We start from the raw sequence: 20095 nt of genomic DNA on the forward strand, positions 1-20095 counted from the left end.
TTGGTAATTTCACAATTGGTTTTAACATAACTTTATTCTTTCATGAGTTATCTACAAGTTTCTGACCACTTATAAAATGTGTTCAATGTCACCAACCATTCCCATTTTATTATGGTGTATCCATATAAATGGCCCACCCTGAATATCACGTCACTCTGACTTCATACTTCATTAAATCATATTGCTGATGACATTTATCTGCCATTATATTCATTTGATATTCACCAGACTTTTTTTATCACATGCAGGGGACATTCTGTTGGAAGACTTAAGTACAGGGACAAACCTCTCTTCTCAATCATCACACCATCCACTTGCGATTCCATGTCATTCGTTTTATGGTTGTGGAACAGAACAAGATGCAGTCAAATGTAACTTTATTTATGCAAAATGTGCGAAGTATAACTTGTCTCCCTTTAACCAAAATTCATGTTTTATTCATGCTTTGCTGCATTATTCATGGTGCATCGTTTCATCCCTATAAATGAGCTCACCAGGATGTGATCTTCTGTTAGTGGCCCCTCTGATTTGGAGACATCCACTCCCTCCAAGAGGGCGGCCTATTATTTAAACTGAACAAATAATGTCTGCAAAGCCTTCTGGTGCTCCATGGTGCTCTTGTCTGAGGAACAGTGACGAGAACGATCGTCCAGCTCTGGAAAGTGATTACTTCTTAGTTCAATGACCTGGACTCACCTGTCAGGAACCACAAAGTGGATGATGGTGTTAACTCTGCACGGTTCTGTACTTCATTTCCAGGGACCCTGTTAATGAATCACATGTTTAACTTCAGTTCTGTTTGGTAAATGATGAAATTATTATTAGTGAAACGGCATGAATAATTTCCAGGTCCAGTCGCGCTACAACAAAACATAGCAGGCAAAAAAAATTATAATAAAGATATATTGTACAGTCCCCCAGTTTATTCAGTGCACCGGTGTCAGGCCGAGAACGTGGATAAAAAGATCTGGCATGAAGCTCAAGTGAGGAACGGGGTAGGATGTCCGAGATGCAGGACTTCGCTTCGGCGAAAGTCCCGCTTTGTGAAATGCTCTGATCCACCCATCAGCCTGAGTAATTAAATGCACGTTGTCTGCCGCCATTTCTCCGAAGTCAAGCTCATTTTGGACACATGGCTCCTTGTGTGAAAGTGAAGTGCAGCACAGCACCCGGTGACACGGTGACACATGTCCTCTGTATTTAACCATCACCCTTGGTGACAGTGGGCACCATGACAGGCGCCCGTGGAGCAGCGTGTGGGGGCGGTGCCTCCATCAAGGGGACCTCGGTGGCACCTCAGCCTGTCAGGACGCACACACCACTCAAGACAAATGAGAGTTCTCCGAGTGTACGTACCTTCGGACAGTGGAAGAAAACCGGAGAACCTGGAGGTAACCCGCACAGGGAGAGTAAGTAAACTCCGCCCACACAAGGTCCTCGGAGGTGTGAGGCCGTGCCGATAGCTGCCGTAAAAATGCAGTCCCAGAGTTCAGGTTTAGACCTGGCATTTAGGAAGTTAATTTGCCATGGAAAGAAATAAACGAAAGAAATAGGTTTGGAATTATGAAAAAGTAAAAATTTTTTTGCAGTGTAATTATCGCAGCACAACATGCAGTGAAATGCAACCATGTCGGGGGGTGTGGGGGTTCCTACTCGTCGCTGGATGGGATACGGTCAGTTTAGCTGCAGTTGTGGTGAATGGGTCGCAGATGTGGGGGTCACTGTCTCCTGTCCGCGCCCACCGTCCCGAGGACGCCGGTGAAACACCGGTCACGTCAGGGACGGTCACGCGTCGGTGTGCACCGAGAAGCGCTCTAGTTGTGCTCGTAAATGGAAGTGTTCTTTTGGAGATAACAACATGCAGACCCGGCGCCAGAACAAGCGCCGGCTTCATTGAAAGTCGGGACAACTGGAGACTGACCCTGGGTGTTGTGCTCTGCGATTAATCTCTAGTGGGAGAAGACAAGATCTCTTCAGATGATGGCCTTCATATTGCCTGTATTATAATATAACCTTTCACTTTATAAGTTGGAAATCTGTGTTTCTGCTATATCAGTCTTATCTAATGTGCTTTTTGCATATTCATGCTGCACCCTGGACATTTCATTAGGGTGCCGGTTCGAATCCCGGTCAGCCAGGCTGCCACTGAGGTCCCCTTGATGAAGGTCCCGTCCCCGCAACCTGCTCACCAAGGGTGGCGGTTAAATGCACTTCAGGATTAGTGCATGTGGGAGACGTGAGAGGAACGTTCTGTGCCGTGTTTCAGAGAACACAAGAGTGCTGCACACATGGTGAGGAGCACCGGGGATGATGAAAGCTCGGCCTCACACAGGATTTACTGGCCTCCTCCTCCTCCTCCTCCTCCTCAGGCCAGATGTTGTCAGACCTGCTCCCAATTTCACTTGTAAAAAGACAGGGAGCCGGAATAAAAGCAGATGATTCCCATTTTCCCCGCCGTCCGTACCAGACATTCTGACTGTTGCTGTCTGACGGAAATGACTGAAGTTTTGAAGGGAGCAGAAGATTTTTTTTTTCTTCATATCTGAACCTTCACAGTGATGAGCCTGAATTATAGTCCATATCACACATCGTACATATCACACTCCGTCTTGGCCCCTCGGTGGTGGAATGAACCTCCAGCTCAGTCACTGAGCACCTTCACACGGCAGCTCAAGACCTTCCTCTTTAGAGAAGATTTAGATGAACTTGTAACCTTCTTCTCGTCTGACTTCTGTATAGAAACTAGAACAGACTGAATAAAAAGATTGTATTCATAGTTGGGGGTCCTAGTGAAGTATCTTATATACATTTTTCCACGTTGTTCATCCCTAGTCGGCACATAAATACGAGGGAATAATTTTCACAATTTTTCCGCTTTCTGTTTGTGGCAGGTTGAAAGCGCAGAAGGTTGGAATGAAAACGTTCTGTCACAGGACCGTGACCGCGGAGCCCCGAACTGGAATTATGTTACATGAAACAAATATTGTTTTATGTACCTCCCAAGATCCTGGTCCACATGAGATCCACGCAATGTGGAACAGAAGAAGCCGAGATATGAGATAAGATGAGATGAGATCCTCCCGGGTGGTTCCTTTGCTCCTGGGCTTTGTTGCATCTCCACACGTCACTCATGAGACCTCCAGAACAGAACAGCATGCTTGTCATGTCTAGATATATGGCGGATATAATAACTCTTTGATGTAATAATGATGATGTATGGTGTGTAGGCCTTTCAACTCGAACTTTTTACTCCTGACGACACTTCCTGGATTTAACCTGCTGCTTGTTCAGATTTACTTCCACTCAGTTCCCAGAGAACAATGCAAGTCTTACGTTCATACCAAGGAGACTGGACATTGTCCTCAGCAGTGAACAACACACACACAGACGGACGGATGGACGGAGACCCAGGGGGATCGGTGACCGTATTCAACTCATCAGGTCGAACTGTGTCCTTCACACAGAGGTGGAAAAAACGGAATGAGACGGGGGAGACAGGACAGGCTGGACCAGCCTGGCAGACGTGGAGACAGCTGGTCCCCATCAGCCCCTGTCCGGCACGCAGACGGTCCCCGAGCGCAGCATCTGGACGTCTGGAACGTCTGGCAGGGCTCGAGAGCTGCCCGCACGAGGCCTAGTCTCTTAGTAAACGTGCCAGAGCGCCACAACGCAATGCCTTGTGGGTACCGGCTTTCAACCCATACAAACTCTGCTATTTGACACCGACATGAGCAGATTCTGCGCCCGAGGCGTCTTGTTATTTTACTGCTACGGCGACGGCCAGCCGAGAAAGGAACCCTGAACCCGGATCCCTGTCTCCCAGGCAACAGCTTAGAAGGGTGAAGCGTCAACAGACGGAAGGGCAGGAGAACATGTCAGGACGTCCCGTAACGTTGCTGAAAGCTCTTCAGCAGGTAAGAGTGCAATCTGGGTTCCTCTCACTCTCTGCTTGATGCGTTCTGAAGTTCTACAGTCGGCGTGGCGAGAGTCTGTTATCTGGATCTTTCTGTTGGTGCGTGAAGAACATTAAGCAACGTTCAAAAAGGGGTGGAGCCTGTAGGCATGAGTGACAGCTCCGTGTGTGGCTGTTTCAGACCGAAATTATCTAGAAATGATGCCAATTGCCGACAGGAAAATATCCCCCCTGGCCAGGCATTATAATGCCTGAAGACCTCCATCATGGTCCGACCACCCTTCATCACCATGAAGGTGACCAGGGCCCACCAGCCGCTAATTAGTAGCCAAATCTTTACATTTCTTTTGACTTCAAACCAACCCACAGGCATGCAGCACGTATCATGTGACTCTTCTAACTACTGGGTGAACAGGGGATTGTGGGTCCGAAGATCTGATGCAGCATTGCATGTTGCACACTGTTTATTTACACGCGCACACACACGGTGCGGATATTAAAGATGGCGTAATTGCGGCGTGCAACCTGGAGAAGATCTCGTTCCTTTGCTTGCGTTGGAACTACATTGGCCGTGACAGAAAGTGCCTTCAGTCATGCGATGGCCTGTAATAAACCATGTGAAAATAAACACGGGGCGCCTTGCCGTGATGGGAAATTAATGGCGCCGCGCTGGACCATCAGCCCATGTGTTCATGAACCCACCACGTAGCACCGAACAAACGTTTCCAGAGCAGCGTGTCTTCATGTGTGAATTGTCGTCTCCCAAAGTCTCAGCCCATGCCACACACTGGCATTCGAGCCTCGCTGGACAGGCCTCGGCAGAAGAATGTCCCTGAGCTGGCCAATGGCAGAGCAGGGCTTCAGAGGGCCTCCCTCAGACCTTCACTGGATGTGTGTCAGCCAGCCAGTGGGTTATGTCCTCTCATAGGTACGGTTCCTAACCATCTACTGGACGATCTGGTGACACATTAAATAAGATCGAGGACATTTGAATTTGTTCATGTCTCCACAGTGCTGGGGATCCAGTGCACCCTCGTGCAGAGGTCATGCAGCAGTCGAACGTGGTCTCCAAGAATTCTGGAGACATCACACAGCAGCCTGAGCTGTGGCGAGGAGAGGGGGAGGACGTTGTCCCCCCTGGGGGAGCAGGAGATGAAGGACGATGGCAGGGAAGTGATGAGTGGACCGTGGAGAGGACGAGACAGAAGGAGACCCCCGTCCTGTTCTGGCAGTAGGGGAGGGCTCCTTCAGAAAGGACCTCGGAGGCCAAGTACTGCACCTGCAGACACCGGCCTCCAGAGACCAGGCCAGGACCTACCAGGTAGTGTTAATTACTCGCCTCCTCCATCTTCTCATGCTGCTTTTCTGGCAATCACCAAAAACCCTGATTCAGCTCTCCTGGTGACTTATGGCCATTTTCTACCACCTGCTTTTTCTGTACCCTCATTCTCCACTGCAGATTAAGTTCAAGAGGCTGCAATAACCTGGTAGTAAACGTTCAAATGTTTTTCAGGGTCCCCATAACAATGCATATTCCTGTTCTTCTAAACTGCCGCTGCAGAACAACATCAAGCCCATAATCACATACAGTACGTCTCAATGGGCTTTGAGGGACCCTACAGTTGACACCCCAACACTTGACCCTTCTGCACACAAGGAAAAATAAAGAAAGGAAGAAACGTTGGGAAGGAGTGATAGAGAGAGGGACATCCTTCCAGGGTAGAGTGAGCCTGCAAGTGGTGTCTGTGCAGGGCTGATGATGGTTTGTCCAAGAAGAGAAAAAGTCCTACAGTTGTAGAGGTGGAGAAGTGCAAAGTGTAGTATAGAGCATCTGTCCATGTTTGGAGGTCCAGGACAGTGGACAGAGTAGGTTTTAGTCCAGTGTCATGGTGGACCCTTTGGTACAATTCATGTCGGGTTGTCTCGTCAAATGTGTCCTCGGCTTTTAACCATCACCCTTGGTGAGCAGTGGGCACCATGACAGGCGCCCGGGGAGCAGCGTGTGGGGACGGTGCTTTGCTCAGTGGCACCTACGGGGCCGCTTCCTTAACCGCTAGGCCACCCCACACACCTAGTTAGGACAGCCTAACTAGGTTAAAGACTGTCTGTGCTTAACAGGGGGACTGTGTGATAAAATGGACTTAAACAGATGTGTTTTCAGTTTAGATTTAAAGACCGAGACTGTGTCTGAATCCCGGACACTGACAGGCAAGCCGTTCCACAACTGCGGAGCTCTATAGGAGAAGGATCTGCTCCCAGCTGTGACCTTCTGTACTTTGGGTACCAGTAGTGACCCCGCACCCACTGATCGAAGGGGGCGTGGCGGGTCGTAAAGAACTAAGAGTTCACTCAGGTACTGTGGGGCGAGACCATTTAGAGCTTTATAGGTTAAAAGTAGGATTTTAGTGTTTGTAAGAATTTTCTAGTTCTAGTTAGAACTCTGGCTGCCGTATTCTGTACTAGCTGGAGTTTCCTCATGCACCTACTAGAACATCCAGACAGTAATGTGCTGCAGTAATCTAACCTTGATGTAATAAACGTCCCCATCAAGCCATTTGCAACGCCTTTTTCAACGTATAATCTCATTTAATGCAGGACATTTTTAAAAACAGTATAACAATGTGTTTATTCAATATATGAAAACGGCAATAATTGCAGTATTTTCATTTATTGTCATATATCATGTTTTATATATTTATACATTGCTTACACATAAATTATATTATTATAGAATATATCAACGTATATTAATATGTACAATTCACAGTATATGAATACACACAAAGTATATTGTCACATAATATACTGAAAAATATAGATTTTTGTTGCGTATGGGACCTAGATAGAAAGTCTATCCAGAGTTATGATGTGGTCAGAATACATTGTCCGTTTATTTGATTTGCTTTTATGCTTTATTACTCTGCGTGTGTTGTTGCCTGTACAGCACTTTGGTCAACTAAACGTGCTCTATAAACGAATGAATTTACGTGACACGAGGCATCTGGGAGTTTTATAGTAAACCAATAAAATGTGACCTGAGTACAGTGACCTGGGAAAACCAGGAGATAGGCCCTCGTGGAATTTGAGGCTTGGTAGTCAGTGTGCTGGTGCTGCATCTGGAGGTGACGTGCCATTCCGGCCTCAAAGTGGGCCTGACCACACTGTTTACCGGGCTGGCAGCTTCAAAAGGCCCTTTGATCACTGGTCCAAAATGAGAAGCTGCGGCACACTTGCACACCAACTGACCCCTGCCAATCGAAACAGGCCATCGTTCCAGTAATGCATTAGGTCCCACCGCCGAGGGAACGTGCTGCTCCTTAGACCAACCATACCTTGTTCATGTTTTCCGTGGAGAAACTCCCAGGTGCGCAGTGGTCAGGAGCTCCAGAGATGGTCTGGGGAAATCCGTGTCCCTTTCCGCCCTCCACCTGTACCTGCCCTCGTCGTCCGATGCGGCGGAGAAGGAGCGGGAGGCAGCACAGGGGAAGTCCATCCGTGACCTCGCTGAAGACCGGTATGACCTTCACCGTTTTTCTTATGCTACGAAGGTGGAGCTTCTCTGTATTTTGTGGGGTAGGGATGCATGGCAGGGCAGGGGAACGTGTTTTTGCCAGCGCGGTGATCTTTAACAATGCAGTCGGGTGTCCGACGCCAACAAATGATGGCACCAGGTTCGTTGGTTGGCGGGTGTGGAGCCCTGGAGACCCAGGGCTGGTTGTGGTGACTGCATTTTAAATTTGAAGTATCTTTAAACGTTGATAGTACGAATTTAAGATGTTTTGTAGAATGTTCTATTGGCCTTGTACCATGACTCGTGCACGGCACTCGGCCGCGCCCAAACCGAGCTGATCTCACAGCCCTGTTACTGAGCGAAAAGGGCAGCTGCTGAGACTGAGGGCAAAATTTCATAACTCCCCAGGAATATGATCCCTCTGTCTCTGAGGGATTTGAGGGCCGATCGAATGGCCTCCAGGTGGTTCCCATCCCAGTCCAGGCAGATCATTAGCATCGGTCAGGGGGAGAAGGTTTCACTTGTAGGTTGGGCTTGTAGGTCAGCCTGATACTGGCCAGTAGTATAGAGACTATAGAGCCTCCCACTGTTGCCAGATACAGGATTTTTTTCAGCAAAAAAAAAAAATGTGCACAAAATTCTGAATATGAATCACCCAATCTGGCAACAGCACAGCCTGATCTCGCCTAGCAAGGCACATTAAAGCACGGTTGTCAGATAACCGATCTGCTTTATTCATGCTGCCTGTATGTTAAAAGATAAGTTTGATTGACAGGACACGCATGTTAGATTTAGTTGAGTGGCAGCGGAACCTCTGCTCCAGCTGCACTGGAATGCAAGGTAAGCCTGCAGATACTGTGTCTCAGCGATATTCGGCCCTCGTCGCTGGAGCCCAAACGCAGGTGAGACGTTCCAGACGTTCTACACGTACGGGTTGGTTACAGCGTGGGTGAAGGTGCCGGCTCGCTACAAGCTCCAGCAGTAACCAGAACTCTCCACACAACAGGTGTCTGGGGAGGAGATCAGGAACGCAGAGCGACGCAGACGTTGCTGCAGACCAGGCGCAGCAAGATCAGACGGAGATCAGACCACGGGAGTACGGCCCAGAGACCCCAACACCACGGGTCTTCACATGGAGCCAAACGCTGGAGGACTCGGAGGGTGCCAAGAACAACACAGCAGACAAAAATGCACAACGAGAGCAGGACGAGAGCACGGACAAACCAAATAGGGGGGAAGAAGATCCAGAGGACTGCGCAAACCAAACAGAGAAGAACCATCTCAGTGAAGATGACCAGGGCTACACTGGACAAGCAGTAAACAAGGCAGAGCAATGCGCCGTTCTTCATGCTGTAGGCCCCGAGAATCCTTCTGTTAGTCTAGACCAGGGCAGGCGTGGATGTGGAATGGACTCAACGGCAGAAGGTGAGGGACGAGGGACCCAGGGATCAAAAATCCTCACCACAAGGGTCCACATTCTCACCTCGGCCCCATCATTCTTCTGGAGAGTCATGGACTTGACAGCCATCGCCTCAACTGCTATTCTGCCGTCGTCTCATGGACCCGGCTCTGTCTACAGGTCGACCTCCAGAGATGTCCCTCATGGAAGAACGAAGAACAGAGTTCACTCCAGTCTCCTGTATCCCCGGAAGGAGGCAGGGAAAGTTCTAGATCCCCGGCTGACAGTCAGGGGCACTGAGATCATCCCACTTCCCAAATCAAAAAAAACCCCAAGGCTCTGTATGGGGGTCCTAGGGGACCAGGAGTCCACAGAACGTCCATTTCCAGGCTGAAGATAACGGTCATTAAAATAAAAACCATTGAGCCAGTGGTTCTCCAACCTTCACTATTATTCCCCATATTTCTTTGTTAGGAAATCTATTTGAAAACATTGACTCTGGAGAAGATCTTCTGGCAAATGCTGTGGCATCATGTGGCACCGAACTAAATTTTCTGGGGCCGTGACTTTACGTGCGGGGTCAGTGCCATCCGATCCAATAAAGGCGCCCGGGGAGCAGCGTGTGGGGACGGTACCTTCATCAAGGGGACCTCAGTGGCACCTTGGCGGCTCCGGATTCCAACTGGCAACCTTCTGATTACGGGGCCGCTTCCTTACCTGCCAGAACACCACAGATCCTGCTGAGTTAAGGCTACTGTCTTGTCACGAGCGAGTAACAACTCTGCTCCTCAAACACATTATATACAATTAAATTTAACATTTTGGCCATGTTCTGCTTAGATCCTGAACGTAAGAAGTTTTCTGCACGATTTCACTGAAGAGGTTCTCTGTGGTTAGAATGTTGAGCGGCCACTGGAGAACCGAACGACGGAACGTGGCAGTTCCAGTCGCTTTAGGCCGTTGTTGCTTGGAGACCAGTGGCGGCCCACTGGTGGATCTGAGGAATGCCTCGAATCGAGGAGATTGGAGATGGCTCCCAGCCTGCCGAGAAGCAAATATTTTTGTTTCTCGCCTGGAAAGGAGAAGGAGAGGATGTCCGGCGGCCGCTGATAAAGCGTGTAAACACACACGAGCACATCACAGGCGATTATCAGGCCGCCCGCCGCGCGGAGCTGGGAAAATACGGCCGTTCCTACATGGACACGAGAAGAAGAAGAAACATCAGCATCACTGCAGACATCGGGATGGAGCCGTGCATCGTTTCAAAGTTGCCCTTTGACCTCTCCTCTGCCATCCTCACTGGACCACCAGCAATCCTCCAGCACGGTTGCAGTGGGAAGCGCAGGGTGGACTAGACGCCATGTTTTCTGGTTGGGACGGTGGGCCTGATGTCCTCGGTTTATTGGAGGGCAGAGCATTGGTAAGAAGTGCAGGCATGAATGGTAATATTTCAGGTTATGGTTGTCTGCATGAAACGTGGCATAACTATAGGGTGGTAGTGGCCTAGCGGGTAACACACTCGCCTATGAACCAGAAGACCCAGGTTCAAACCCCACTTAGTACCATCGTGTCCCTGAGCAGGACACTTAACCCTGAGTGTCTCCAGGGGGGGACTGTCCCTGTAACTACTGACTATGAACCAGAAGACCCAGGTTCAAACCCCACTTACTACCACGGTGTCCCTGAGCAAGACACGTAACCCTGAGTGTCTCCAGGGGGGGACTGTCCCTGTAAATACTGGTTGTAAGTCTCTGTGGAGAAGCTGTAAATGTAATATGTATTTGTGCCACATCCAGAGTTTGCGTGAGAAAACAAATGAGGTGATTATGGTTTTATTTCCACAAGGAAACTCACAAAACAAGGACCATCACAGATTTCTTCTTTAAAATATTCTGATTTGTTCTGAAATGTGCTGCTGACTTCAGAAGAAACCATTTGAATTCCTATCCGCTTTCCAGCAGGGGAGGGGTGTTAAATCAGGAGGAATGCTTTTAAAGTCGCCAGAAGGGGGGAGGCGGGTGAGCAAACAGAGGATCCAAACTGCTTATGAGCATCACTTTTAACAACTTCCTGTCTGTCATATTCATATCCGAATCTCTGAAATGAAATGTTTCTTATTCAACTGCATATTAAATCAGGTTAAATCACCGCTGGCGCATGTTTCATGTTTAAGGAACTTCAGAAGTCTAATTCTGGTGGCATGAAAATACCTTTATTTGGTGCAACAGCAATAAAGTGGAATCTGATTTTATCATTTTTATTTGTGAGCATTTCGCATTATTACATATTACAACATATGTCAGGTAAAATGACACAAGTCATCATTAGACCACGTTCTGGGGTTTTAATAAAAACCAGCAGGGTCATTTAAAAGAATGTTTCTTTTTATATTAGTATGCATTTATGTTTCTGTGCAACGTGTGGAGCAGGATAACAGGCGGTAAGAGTGGAGCGCTGGGTGGATCTATAGCGCCACCTGTGGTTCAGAGAGGGACCTCTGCTTTAAAAAAATCTCCTTGTTGTCCTGTGTCCTTAAAGGCCGTTTATGCATTTTCGGTCGAGGACATTTCACAGAATTACGGTTGATCCGAAAACCTTCAACCCCAACTTGACCCACACCAGCCAAAAGTTGCGTGTTTTTTTTTTTTTATCGATTCTGGTCTCGCATATTCCTGATTTCACCATATTTACCTGCTACGGTAAACTGTACCCAGATGAGGTACAAGTGGCTCATCCTTAAACCAGCTGGAAAGGATATTACTATCATTAATATCATGAGAGAAATAAGAATAATTTAAACATATATATAGAACTTGTCATTTTAGAAGTCCATATTGGAAATATAAGATTCCGGTAAGAATCCTTTGCACAGCTGACATTTGTTTTGGATTTTTTGTTAAATTCCAAGCACATTCACGTTCGAGCATTTTATTTTAATCTTGACAATGGTGACTAAAACATTACCTCCTGCATTTATTCTGAAATAATATATATATTTGTCTGGGAGTAGTTGTAAAAGGTAGCGTTAATTCATGTAGGGCGCTTGTGAAGGATTGGGACGCCGCCTCGACTCCTGGGAGGCGGGGCCAGTGACGTGGCAGCGTTGGAACGCGGAAGCGGCTGCCGATGGGAAGTGAAGAAGCCACGTCCCGCCGTCCGTCTCCCCGGGGACAGTTTTAGCGTCGAACCGCTCCTCCTGGCCGCGAACACGACGCCGAGGTGGACATCCTTCCAGAATCCGCGATTCTGCCGGTCACACGACGATCAACGCAGTCGATTAATCGACGTTTCTGCTCCTCTCCCGCCTGCCGGTTTTAGTGAATTCGCGAAATAGGAATCAGGCAGAAGTTAGTACCAGGCGCGAAGTGGAAATGTAATTTATTGTTATTTGGGGTTGGCGGGCACTTTATTTCCTTCATGTTCTAGTTTCCTGTACAGTTCTGTTAGAAGTGGAGACAGCGGTGGCCTAGCGGTTAAGGAAGCGGCCCCGTAATCAGAAGGTTGCCGGTTCGAATCCCGATCCGCCAAGGTACCACTGAGGTGCCACTGAGCAAAGCACCGTCCCCACACACTGCTCCCCGGGCGCCGGTCATGGCTGCCCACTCCTCACTCAGGGTGATGGGTTAAATGCAGAGGACAAATTTCACTGTGTGCACCGTGTGCTGTGTATCACATGTGACAATCACTTCACTTTATACTTTATAGCGGTTAAGGAAGCGGCCCCGTAATCAGAAGGTGCCGCCATGGTGCCACTGAGGTCCCCACACGCTGCTCCCCGGGCGCCTGTCACCAAAGGTGGTGGTTAAATACAGGGGACACGTTTCACAATGACAATCACGTCACTTTAGAGTAATGAATCTGCTGGAGGTAAAGGAGCAGTGAAGGTAGGCCCGGTTCTCTGCTGGAGGTGGCCACACCCGCTCTCTCCAGGTGCGGGAGGAGGTGCTGAAGGTTCTCACGTCCCTCAAGAGCGGCGACCCCTGGACCGGAACGGGGTGGACCTGAAGAACATCTACAGGGGGTTCGAGAAGCCCTCAGACGACCGCTTTGGCTGAAGCAGTGTTGCGCGTCGCCATGGCAACAATGGTGTGACTGTATGTGCTGAAGCGTCTGTTTGGACCACGTCCCTGCGTGAGGAGAATGGTTGTGGTCATTAATCCTGCCTTCTTTCCGAGGCCTGTGCGGTCGGAGGTGTAGGTCCCATCGTCCACGTCCTCACTGCGAGGACGAGCGTCTGAGGGGCCGGGGCGGGGCCGTCTTCAACTCTCCACCCTGGGAGACGATGCACGAATCTGACGAGCGGGATTTTTAAATGAACGTTCTGTATTTAATCCGGGTTTGGACAGGACGTGCCGTCAGGAGGGCGTGGCTCTATACAGAGTAGTACTGAGGCCGCCAGGGAGGGCGGGGCCGCCGTGAAGTGCCTGGTGCAATAAAAACCATCAATGTTCACGCTCGCCTGCTTTATTACGGCAGAAGACGGCTTTATTAGGATAAACTAGAATAAATTGTATTTATTAAAAAAAAAAAAAAAAAGCACCTCTCAAGCATTCAAAATAGCAACTTTAATCAAACCCGGAGGAATCAGAGGTCCTCTACAGACCTGTCGACTGATGATTGACCGGCGCCAAATCGAACCGAAGAGAGGAGACGTTCTACCGCAGTGGCAGCCGAGAATTAAAATAATCACGGAGCAGAAGGACGATTAAAAAGTGCGGGAAGGAGGACGAGTCCTCGTTTAAAAAATACTGAACTGTCCCCGGTACAAAGACCATTTTTACAGGATGTTGCTCCGACCTCCTGGGAACCACAGGCCGGATGTGAGGAGGGCGGGGCTTAAAGGACCCAACGTCGTCCCGAGGCATGCAGCGTTCCTGATAAATACTCGTCATTCCGTTTTTCCAAATGGGGTCGTTTCACTCACACACACACACACACACACAGTCCTGGTGACGGTGTGTAAAATACTGGCTCCGCCTCTGGGACCCGCCGATGCTCGTGTACAGCTCTTCATATATCAACAGTTGACTTGCAGAAGCGGCGCGAGGAGGAAACGCTCCCGCCGCACTCTTGTGCAGGTTGTCATGAGAAGAACAGGAACGTTCTGCGGGGCGCGGAACCGGCGCGGAACCGGCCCGGTGGGCGTCGGCCCCTCGCTCAGCTCCAGTGGTCGGTCGCTCCTGAGATGGACGGCCGGGCGATGCCCTTGGGGGCCGGCTTCGATCCAAACCACGACATCTGAGGGCCGAGAGGACACGGGGGAACCTTTTAACACGCAACGTTCTTTTACCAAAACCCACAAAAGTCAAATTTACCAAAGTAAAATAATAGAAACTTTTGAGCCGTTTCTTCCCCCAAGTTCCGGTTCACCAACGTCTCTCCACCCACCTTGTACTCCAGCGTCTGCTTCAGCAGGTCCTCCTCTTCGCGGGTGAAGCGCAGCAGCACGGACACGGCTCTGATCAGCTGGTACGCCTGCAGCGCGGTGACAAACCGTCAAAAAAAAACTACCCACCGGAGGGTGACCGTCCCACCTGCCACACTTCAGGTGGCACGGGAAGTGACATCAGCGTTTCGCTCTTTACCTCGGCTTCTCTAGAAGACATGAACTTCAGCACCACGTGTTTGAGGTACTCGAAGTTGATCTCGCGCGTGTCCGTCAGGTCGGCGCTGTTGATGACCGTGGTGTTCGGCGTGACGGGGCCGGGGCCCGGGGCGGTGGCCGCGGTGTCCTGGTTGGGTCTGTCGTCCTGCCGCTCGCCTCGGTTCTCCTGCGGCCTGCAGTCCGCCTCCGATTCCGGCTTCAGCTTCTACGAACCAGAAGACCCGGGTTCAAACCCCACTTACTACCATCGTGTCCCTGAGCAGGACACTTAACCCTGAGTGTCTCCAGGGGGGGACTGTCCCTGTAACTACTGATTGTAAGTCGCTCTGGATAAGGACGTCTGGTGAAAGCGGTAAATGAGAATGTTGCAGCGAGAACGTTGCCGGACGGACTGGGGCCTGCAGGGGGTCCACTCACCAGTTCCTTCTGCAACGTCCTCTTCAGCTCCGCCAGTCTCTGCTGCAGCTGCTTTATAGTCTGGTAACGCACACAGATACAAACAAAACTCTTTTTATTACATTTACAGCATTTACCAGACGCCCTTATCCAGAGCGACTTACAATCAGTAGTTACAGGGACAGTCCCCCCCTGGAGCAATTTAGGGTTTAGTGTCTTGCTCAGGGACACGATGGTAGTAAGTGGGATTCGAACCCGGGTCTTCTGGTTCATAGGCGAGTGTGTTACCCACTAGGCTACTACCACCCTGCCGTATTACACGCAAACGTCACAAAAACATTTTTTACATCCGGCGTGTCCATATCTGATCTTCATACCTGTACAAGTGAACTTCAATAAATCAACAACTCCCCCGTTTAGCAGCGATCCATGCAGGAATTTTACTTACACACACACACACACACACACACACCTTGTTCTTGTCACTCAGCTGCAGCTCCAGGTCCCTGTTGACCTTCTGCAGGTGATCAAGGTCGTCGACGGTCACCGTGCCGTTCTGCTCCTCGTCACACACCTCAGAGGTCTGGAGCTGCTCGCTCAAGCTCTCCAGCTCCCCCTCCAGGTCCAACACCTGCAGTACAACACAGGGGACCCACTACGTCACATCACAACATTTACAGCAATTAAGGACATTGACGAGGATTAAAAGAAAAAGAGACAAACTAGTATACATTTCCAGCATTTACCAGACGTCCTTATCCAGAGCGACTTACAACCAGTAGTTACAGGGACAGTCCCCCCCTGGACACACTCAGGGTTAAGTGTCCTGCTCAGGGACACGATGGTAGTAAGTGGGGTTTGAACCTGGGTCTTCTGGTTCATAGGCGAATGTGTTACCCGCTAGCTAATATATATTGGGTGGTAACCCTGAGTGTCTCCAGGGGGGGACTGTCCCTGTAACTACTGATTGTAAGTCGCTCTGGATAAGGGCGTCTGGTAAATGATTGACATTAAATGCTTTAATGTCAATCACACCCGTTCGGCTCATACGGGGCCGAATCATACGAACTATGAGCAACGTTATTCGAGGGAAATCTCCCAGCAGGCAGTGCGGCGTGTGAACCTGACCCTCGACTGGCAGGAGTCCAGCTGCTCGGTCTGGGAGACGACCTCCTGGCGGAGAGAGGACATCACCTGCTCCCGGTCCGCGGCGTCGGCTTTCAACTGGTCCACATCGCCACGTGCTGCCTGCAGCACTAGGAAACACACACATACACACACACACACACACAGTGTTTACACACAACACTGTACGAGCACACGTTTATTTCCGAAGACACACCACAGGTCAGGTCCACACCTTCTTTCAGGACCTGGATCTCCGTGTGTTTTGCCTGCAGCTGATCAGAAAGCTTGGACGCGTCCTCCTGCAGAACCTGCTGGGTGGTGAACATCTCGCCCACCTACCAGAAGACGAAATGGTCTTTGCTGATTGAGACGCTGTTTGTTATGCGTGTGATATTTAACGATTTTGTCACATTTTATTTGTCTTTTTTGAAAACTCGATCGATCAATAAACCCAGACCTGTATCTGGAGCTCCTCCTTCTGTCTGCGGGTGTCTTCCAGGGCTTTGGCGATCTCCACACTCACAGTCTGCCTGCTGCTCAGCTCCGCCTGGCGGGGGGAGGGAGCGCAATACGGAAAGTCAACTTCCAGCCGGCGGACGAAGCAGCGGGCGGATTGAACGTGTGAGTGTGTGTGAGCGAGTGTGTGTGTGTGTGTGAGAGAGAGAGAGTGTGTGTGTGTGTGAGTGTGTGTGAGAGAGTGTATGTGAGTGTGTGTTTGTGAGAGTGTATGTGTGTGTGTGTGAGAGAGTGTGTGTGTGTGTGTGTGTTTGTGAGAGTGTGTGTGAGTGTGTGTTTGTGAGAGTGTGTGTGAGTGTGTTTGTGAGAGTGTGTGTGAGAGTGTATGTGAGTGTGTGAGAGAGTGCGTGTGTGTGTGTGAGAGAGAGAGTGTGTGTGTGTGTGAGTGAGAGAGTGTATGTGAGTGTGTGTTTGTGAGAGTGTATGTGAGTGTGAGAGAGTGTATGTGTGTGTGTGAGAGAGTGTATGTGTGTGTGTGAGAGAGTGTATGTGTGTGTGTGTGTGTGTTTGTTCAGAGTGTGTGTGCGGTGTGTTTTTGCGCGTGTGTGAGTGTGTGTTTTGTGAGTGTGTGTGAGTGTGTGTTTGTGAGAGTGTGTGTGAGTGTGTGTTTGTGAGAGTGCGTGTGAGTGTGTGTTTGTGAGAGTGCGTGTGTGTGTGTGAGAGAGAGAGTGTGTGTGTGTGAGAGAGTGTATGTGAGTGTGTGTTTGTGAGAGTGTATGTGTGTGTGTGAGAGAGTGTATGTGTGTGTGTGCGCGTGTGTGTGTGTGTGTGAGAGTGTGTGAGTGTGTTGTTTGTGAGCGTGTGTGTGCGTGTGTGTTTGTGCGCGTGGTGTGTGCGTGTTGTTTTGTGAGCGTGTGTGTGAGTGTGTGTTTGTGAGCGTGTGTGGGCGTGTGTTTGTGCGCGTGTTGTGCGTGTGTGTTTTGTGCGCGTGTCTGTGCGTGTGTGTTTGTGCGCGTGTGTGTGTGTGTATATGTGTGTGTGTGTGCGTGTGTGTTTGTGCGTGTGTGGTGTGCGTGTGTTGTTTTGTGCGCGTGTCTGTGCGTGGTGGGCGCGCGTGCGTGTGTGTGGCGCGCGCTGTGTGTGTGTGTGCGTGTGTGTGAGCCGCGTTATGTTGCGTGTGTGTTTGTGAGCGTGTATGTGCGTGTGTTTTGTGAGAGTGCATGTGAGTGTGTGTTTGTTGCGGTGTGTGTGCGTGTGTGTTTGTGCAGGTGTGTGAGTGTGTGTGTTGTGAGTGTGTGTGAGTGTGTGTGTTGTGAGTGTGGTGTGAGTGTGTTTGTGAGAGTGCATGTGTGTGTGTGAGAGAGAGTGGTGTGTGTGTGTGTGAGTGTGTGTGAGAGAGTGTGTGCGTGTGTGTTTGTGAGAGTGTATGTGAGTGTGTGAGAGAGTGTATGTGTGTGTGTGAGAGAGTGTATGTGTGTGTGTGAGAGAGTGTATGTGTGTGTGTTTGTGCGAGTGTGTGTGCGTTGTGTGTTTGTGCGTGTGTGTGTGCGTGTGTGTAGTGTTATTAGTGTGTGTGTGGTGTGTGTGTGCGAGTGTGTGTGCGTGTTTGTGAGCTGCGTGTTGTGTGTGTGCGCGCGAGCGTGTGTGTGTGTGTGTGTGCGCGTGTGTCTGTGCGTGTGTGTTTTGTGCGCGTGTCTGTGCGTGTGTGCGCGCGTGTGTGTGTGTGTGTGCGTGTGTATGTGTGTGTGCGCGTGTGTGTGTGTGTGTTTTGTGCGTGTGTGTGTGTGTGTGTTTGTTGTGTGTGCGTGTGTATGTGTTGTGTGTGTGTGTGTGTTTTTGCGAGTGTATGTGAGTGTGTGTTTGTGAGAGTGTATGTGAGTGTATGTGAGTGTGTGTTTGTGAGAGTGTATGTGAGTGTGTGAGAGAGTGCGTGTGCGTGTGTGAGAGAGTGTATGTGTGTGAGTGTGTGTGTGTGTGAGAGAGTGTGAGTGTGTGAGAGTGTGAGTGTGTGTTTGTGAGAGTGTGTGAGTGTGTGTTTGTGCAGCGTGGTGTGCTGTGTTTGTGCGTTGTATGTGCGTGTGTGTTTGTGAGAGTGTGTGTGAGTGTGTGTTTGTGAGAGTGTATGTGAGTGTGTGAGAGAGTGCGTGTGTGTGTGAGAGAGTGCGTGTGTGTGTGAGAGAGAGAGTGTGTGTGTGAGTGTGTGTGAGAGAGTGTATGTGAGTGTGTGTTTGTGAGAGTGTATGTGAGTGTGTGAGAGTGTGTATGTGTGTGTGTGCGCGCGTGTATGTGTGTGTGTGCGCGCGTGTGTGTGTGTGTGCCGCGTGTCTGTGTGTGTGTGTGTGGTGTGCGTGTGTGTGCGTGTGTGTTTGTGCGCGTGTGTGTGCGTGTGTGTTTGTGCGCGTGTGTGCGCGTGTGTTTTGTGCGTGTGTGTGAGTGTGTGTTTGTGAGAGTGTATGTGAGTGTGTGAGAGAGTGCGTGTGTGTGTGTGAGAGAGAGAGTGTGTGCGTGTGTGTGAGAGTGAGTGTATGTGAGTGTGTGTTTTTGTGAGAGTGTATTGTGTGTGTGCGACGTGTCTGTGGTGTTGTGTGAGAGAGTGTCTGTGTGTGTTGTGTGTGTGTTTGTGGTGTGTGTAGTGTGTGGTGGTGGTGTGCGTGTGTGTGTGTGTGTGTTGTGTGGTGTGTGTGTGATGGTGTGTTTGTGAGTGTGTGTGAGTGTGTGTTTGTGAGCGTGTGGTGTGCGTGTTGTGTTTGTGCGCGTGTGTGTTGCGTGTGTGTTTGTGCGTGTGTACTGTGCGTGTGTGTTTTGTGCTCGTGTCTGGCGTGATGTGTTTTGCGCGTGTCTGTGCGTGTGTGTTTTGTGCGCGTGTCTGTGCGTGTGTGTTTTGTGCGTGTATGTGGTTTGTGTTTGTGAGAGTGATGTGAGTGTGTGGAGAGTGCGTTGTGTGTGTGTTGTGAGAGTGTTGTGTATGTGTTGAGTGCGTGTGTGTGTTGAGTGTGTATGTGTGGTGTGGCGAGTGTGGTTGTGTGTGCGTTGTGTGTGTGTGTGCGACGCGTGTACTGTGTGTGTGTGTGCAGTAGTGTGGGTGTGTGGCGACGTGGGCTGTGTGCAGCGTGTGGCGGGTGTGCGCGCGTGTCGTGTGTGTTGTGAGTGTGTGTTTGTGAGAGTGTGTGTGAGTGTGTGTTTGAGAGTGTGTGTATGTGAGTGTGTGAGAGTGTGTGTATGTGAGTGTGTGAGAGTGTGTGTGTGTGTGTTATACCCTGGCCTGCTCCAGCTCCTGAGCAATTGTGTGCAATCGCACTTCTGCGTCCTCCTTGTCTCTGCAGCAGCTCATCTTCTCGTCCTCCAGCTCGGTCTGCAGGGGGAGGACACGACGGGGTGAGACTCCCACAGACGCAGATTTACGTTTACATACAAGCCTTCACCTGACGCCCTTGTCCAGAGTAGTGACAGGGACAGTCCCCCTGGGGACACTCGGGGTGTCTCCAGGTCATTTGTTAATTATTCATGACCTTTGACATCACAAGGCTTCCTGAAGAGTGAGTCTCTCTCTCTCTCTGTCTGGATATAGAAACCCAACTGGGGTTGTAATAGGGTGTTAGTAGCCTCGGGTAGACCCGGGTTCGAATCCCACTTACTACCATTGTGTCCCTGAGCAAGACACTTAACCCTGAGTGTCTCCAGGGGGGG

General features: G+C 49.9%; 1 protein-coding gene and 1 pseudogene across 1 annotated transcript; one reads left to right on the plus strand and one right to left on the minus strand.

Annotated features, from left to right (window-relative positions):
- The first annotated feature begins 3851 nt into the window (after nt 1–3851).
- Nucleotides 3852–10389, plus strand: LOC114799778 (uncharacterized). Its single transcript, XM_028996645.1, has 4 exons — nt 3852–3914; nt 4926–5234; nt 7268–7427; nt 8431–10389. Exons 2-4 carry the CDS (start codon nt 5066–5068, stop codon nt 9215–9217), a joined length of 1116 nt encoding a protein of 371 aa, XP_028852478.1. The 5' UTR covers nt 3852–3914; nt 4926–5065; the 3' UTR covers nt 9218–10389.
- Nucleotides 10390–13368: 2979 nt separating this feature from the next.
- LOC114799990 (golgin subfamily A member 1-like) overlaps nt 13369–20095 on the minus strand; it is a 33295-nt pseudogene continuing 26568 nt past the window's right edge.

Source organism: Denticeps clupeoides, chromosome 11 (assembly GCF_900700375.1).
Source record: "Denticeps clupeoides chromosome 11, fDenClu1.1, whole genome shotgun sequence".
Classification (NCBI taxonomy): domain Eukaryota; kingdom Metazoa; phylum Chordata; class Actinopteri; order Clupeiformes; family Denticipitidae; genus Denticeps; species Denticeps clupeoides.

Bases quoted from the DNA above. Each gene is read 5' to 3' on its own strand.
- LOC114799778 (XM_028996645.1), top strand. From the start codon at position 5,066: ATGAAGGACGATGGCAGGGAAGTGATGAGTGGACCGTGGAGAGGACGA. The intron at 5,235-7,267 runs GTAGTGTTAATT...TTTTCCGTGGAG, and splicing joins ACCAGGCCAGGACCTACCAG to AAACTCCCAGGTGCGCAGTG. The intron at 7,428-8,430 runs GTATGACCTTCA...TCCACACAACAG, and splicing joins CGTGACCTCGCTGAAGACCG to GTGTCTGGGGAGGAGATCAG.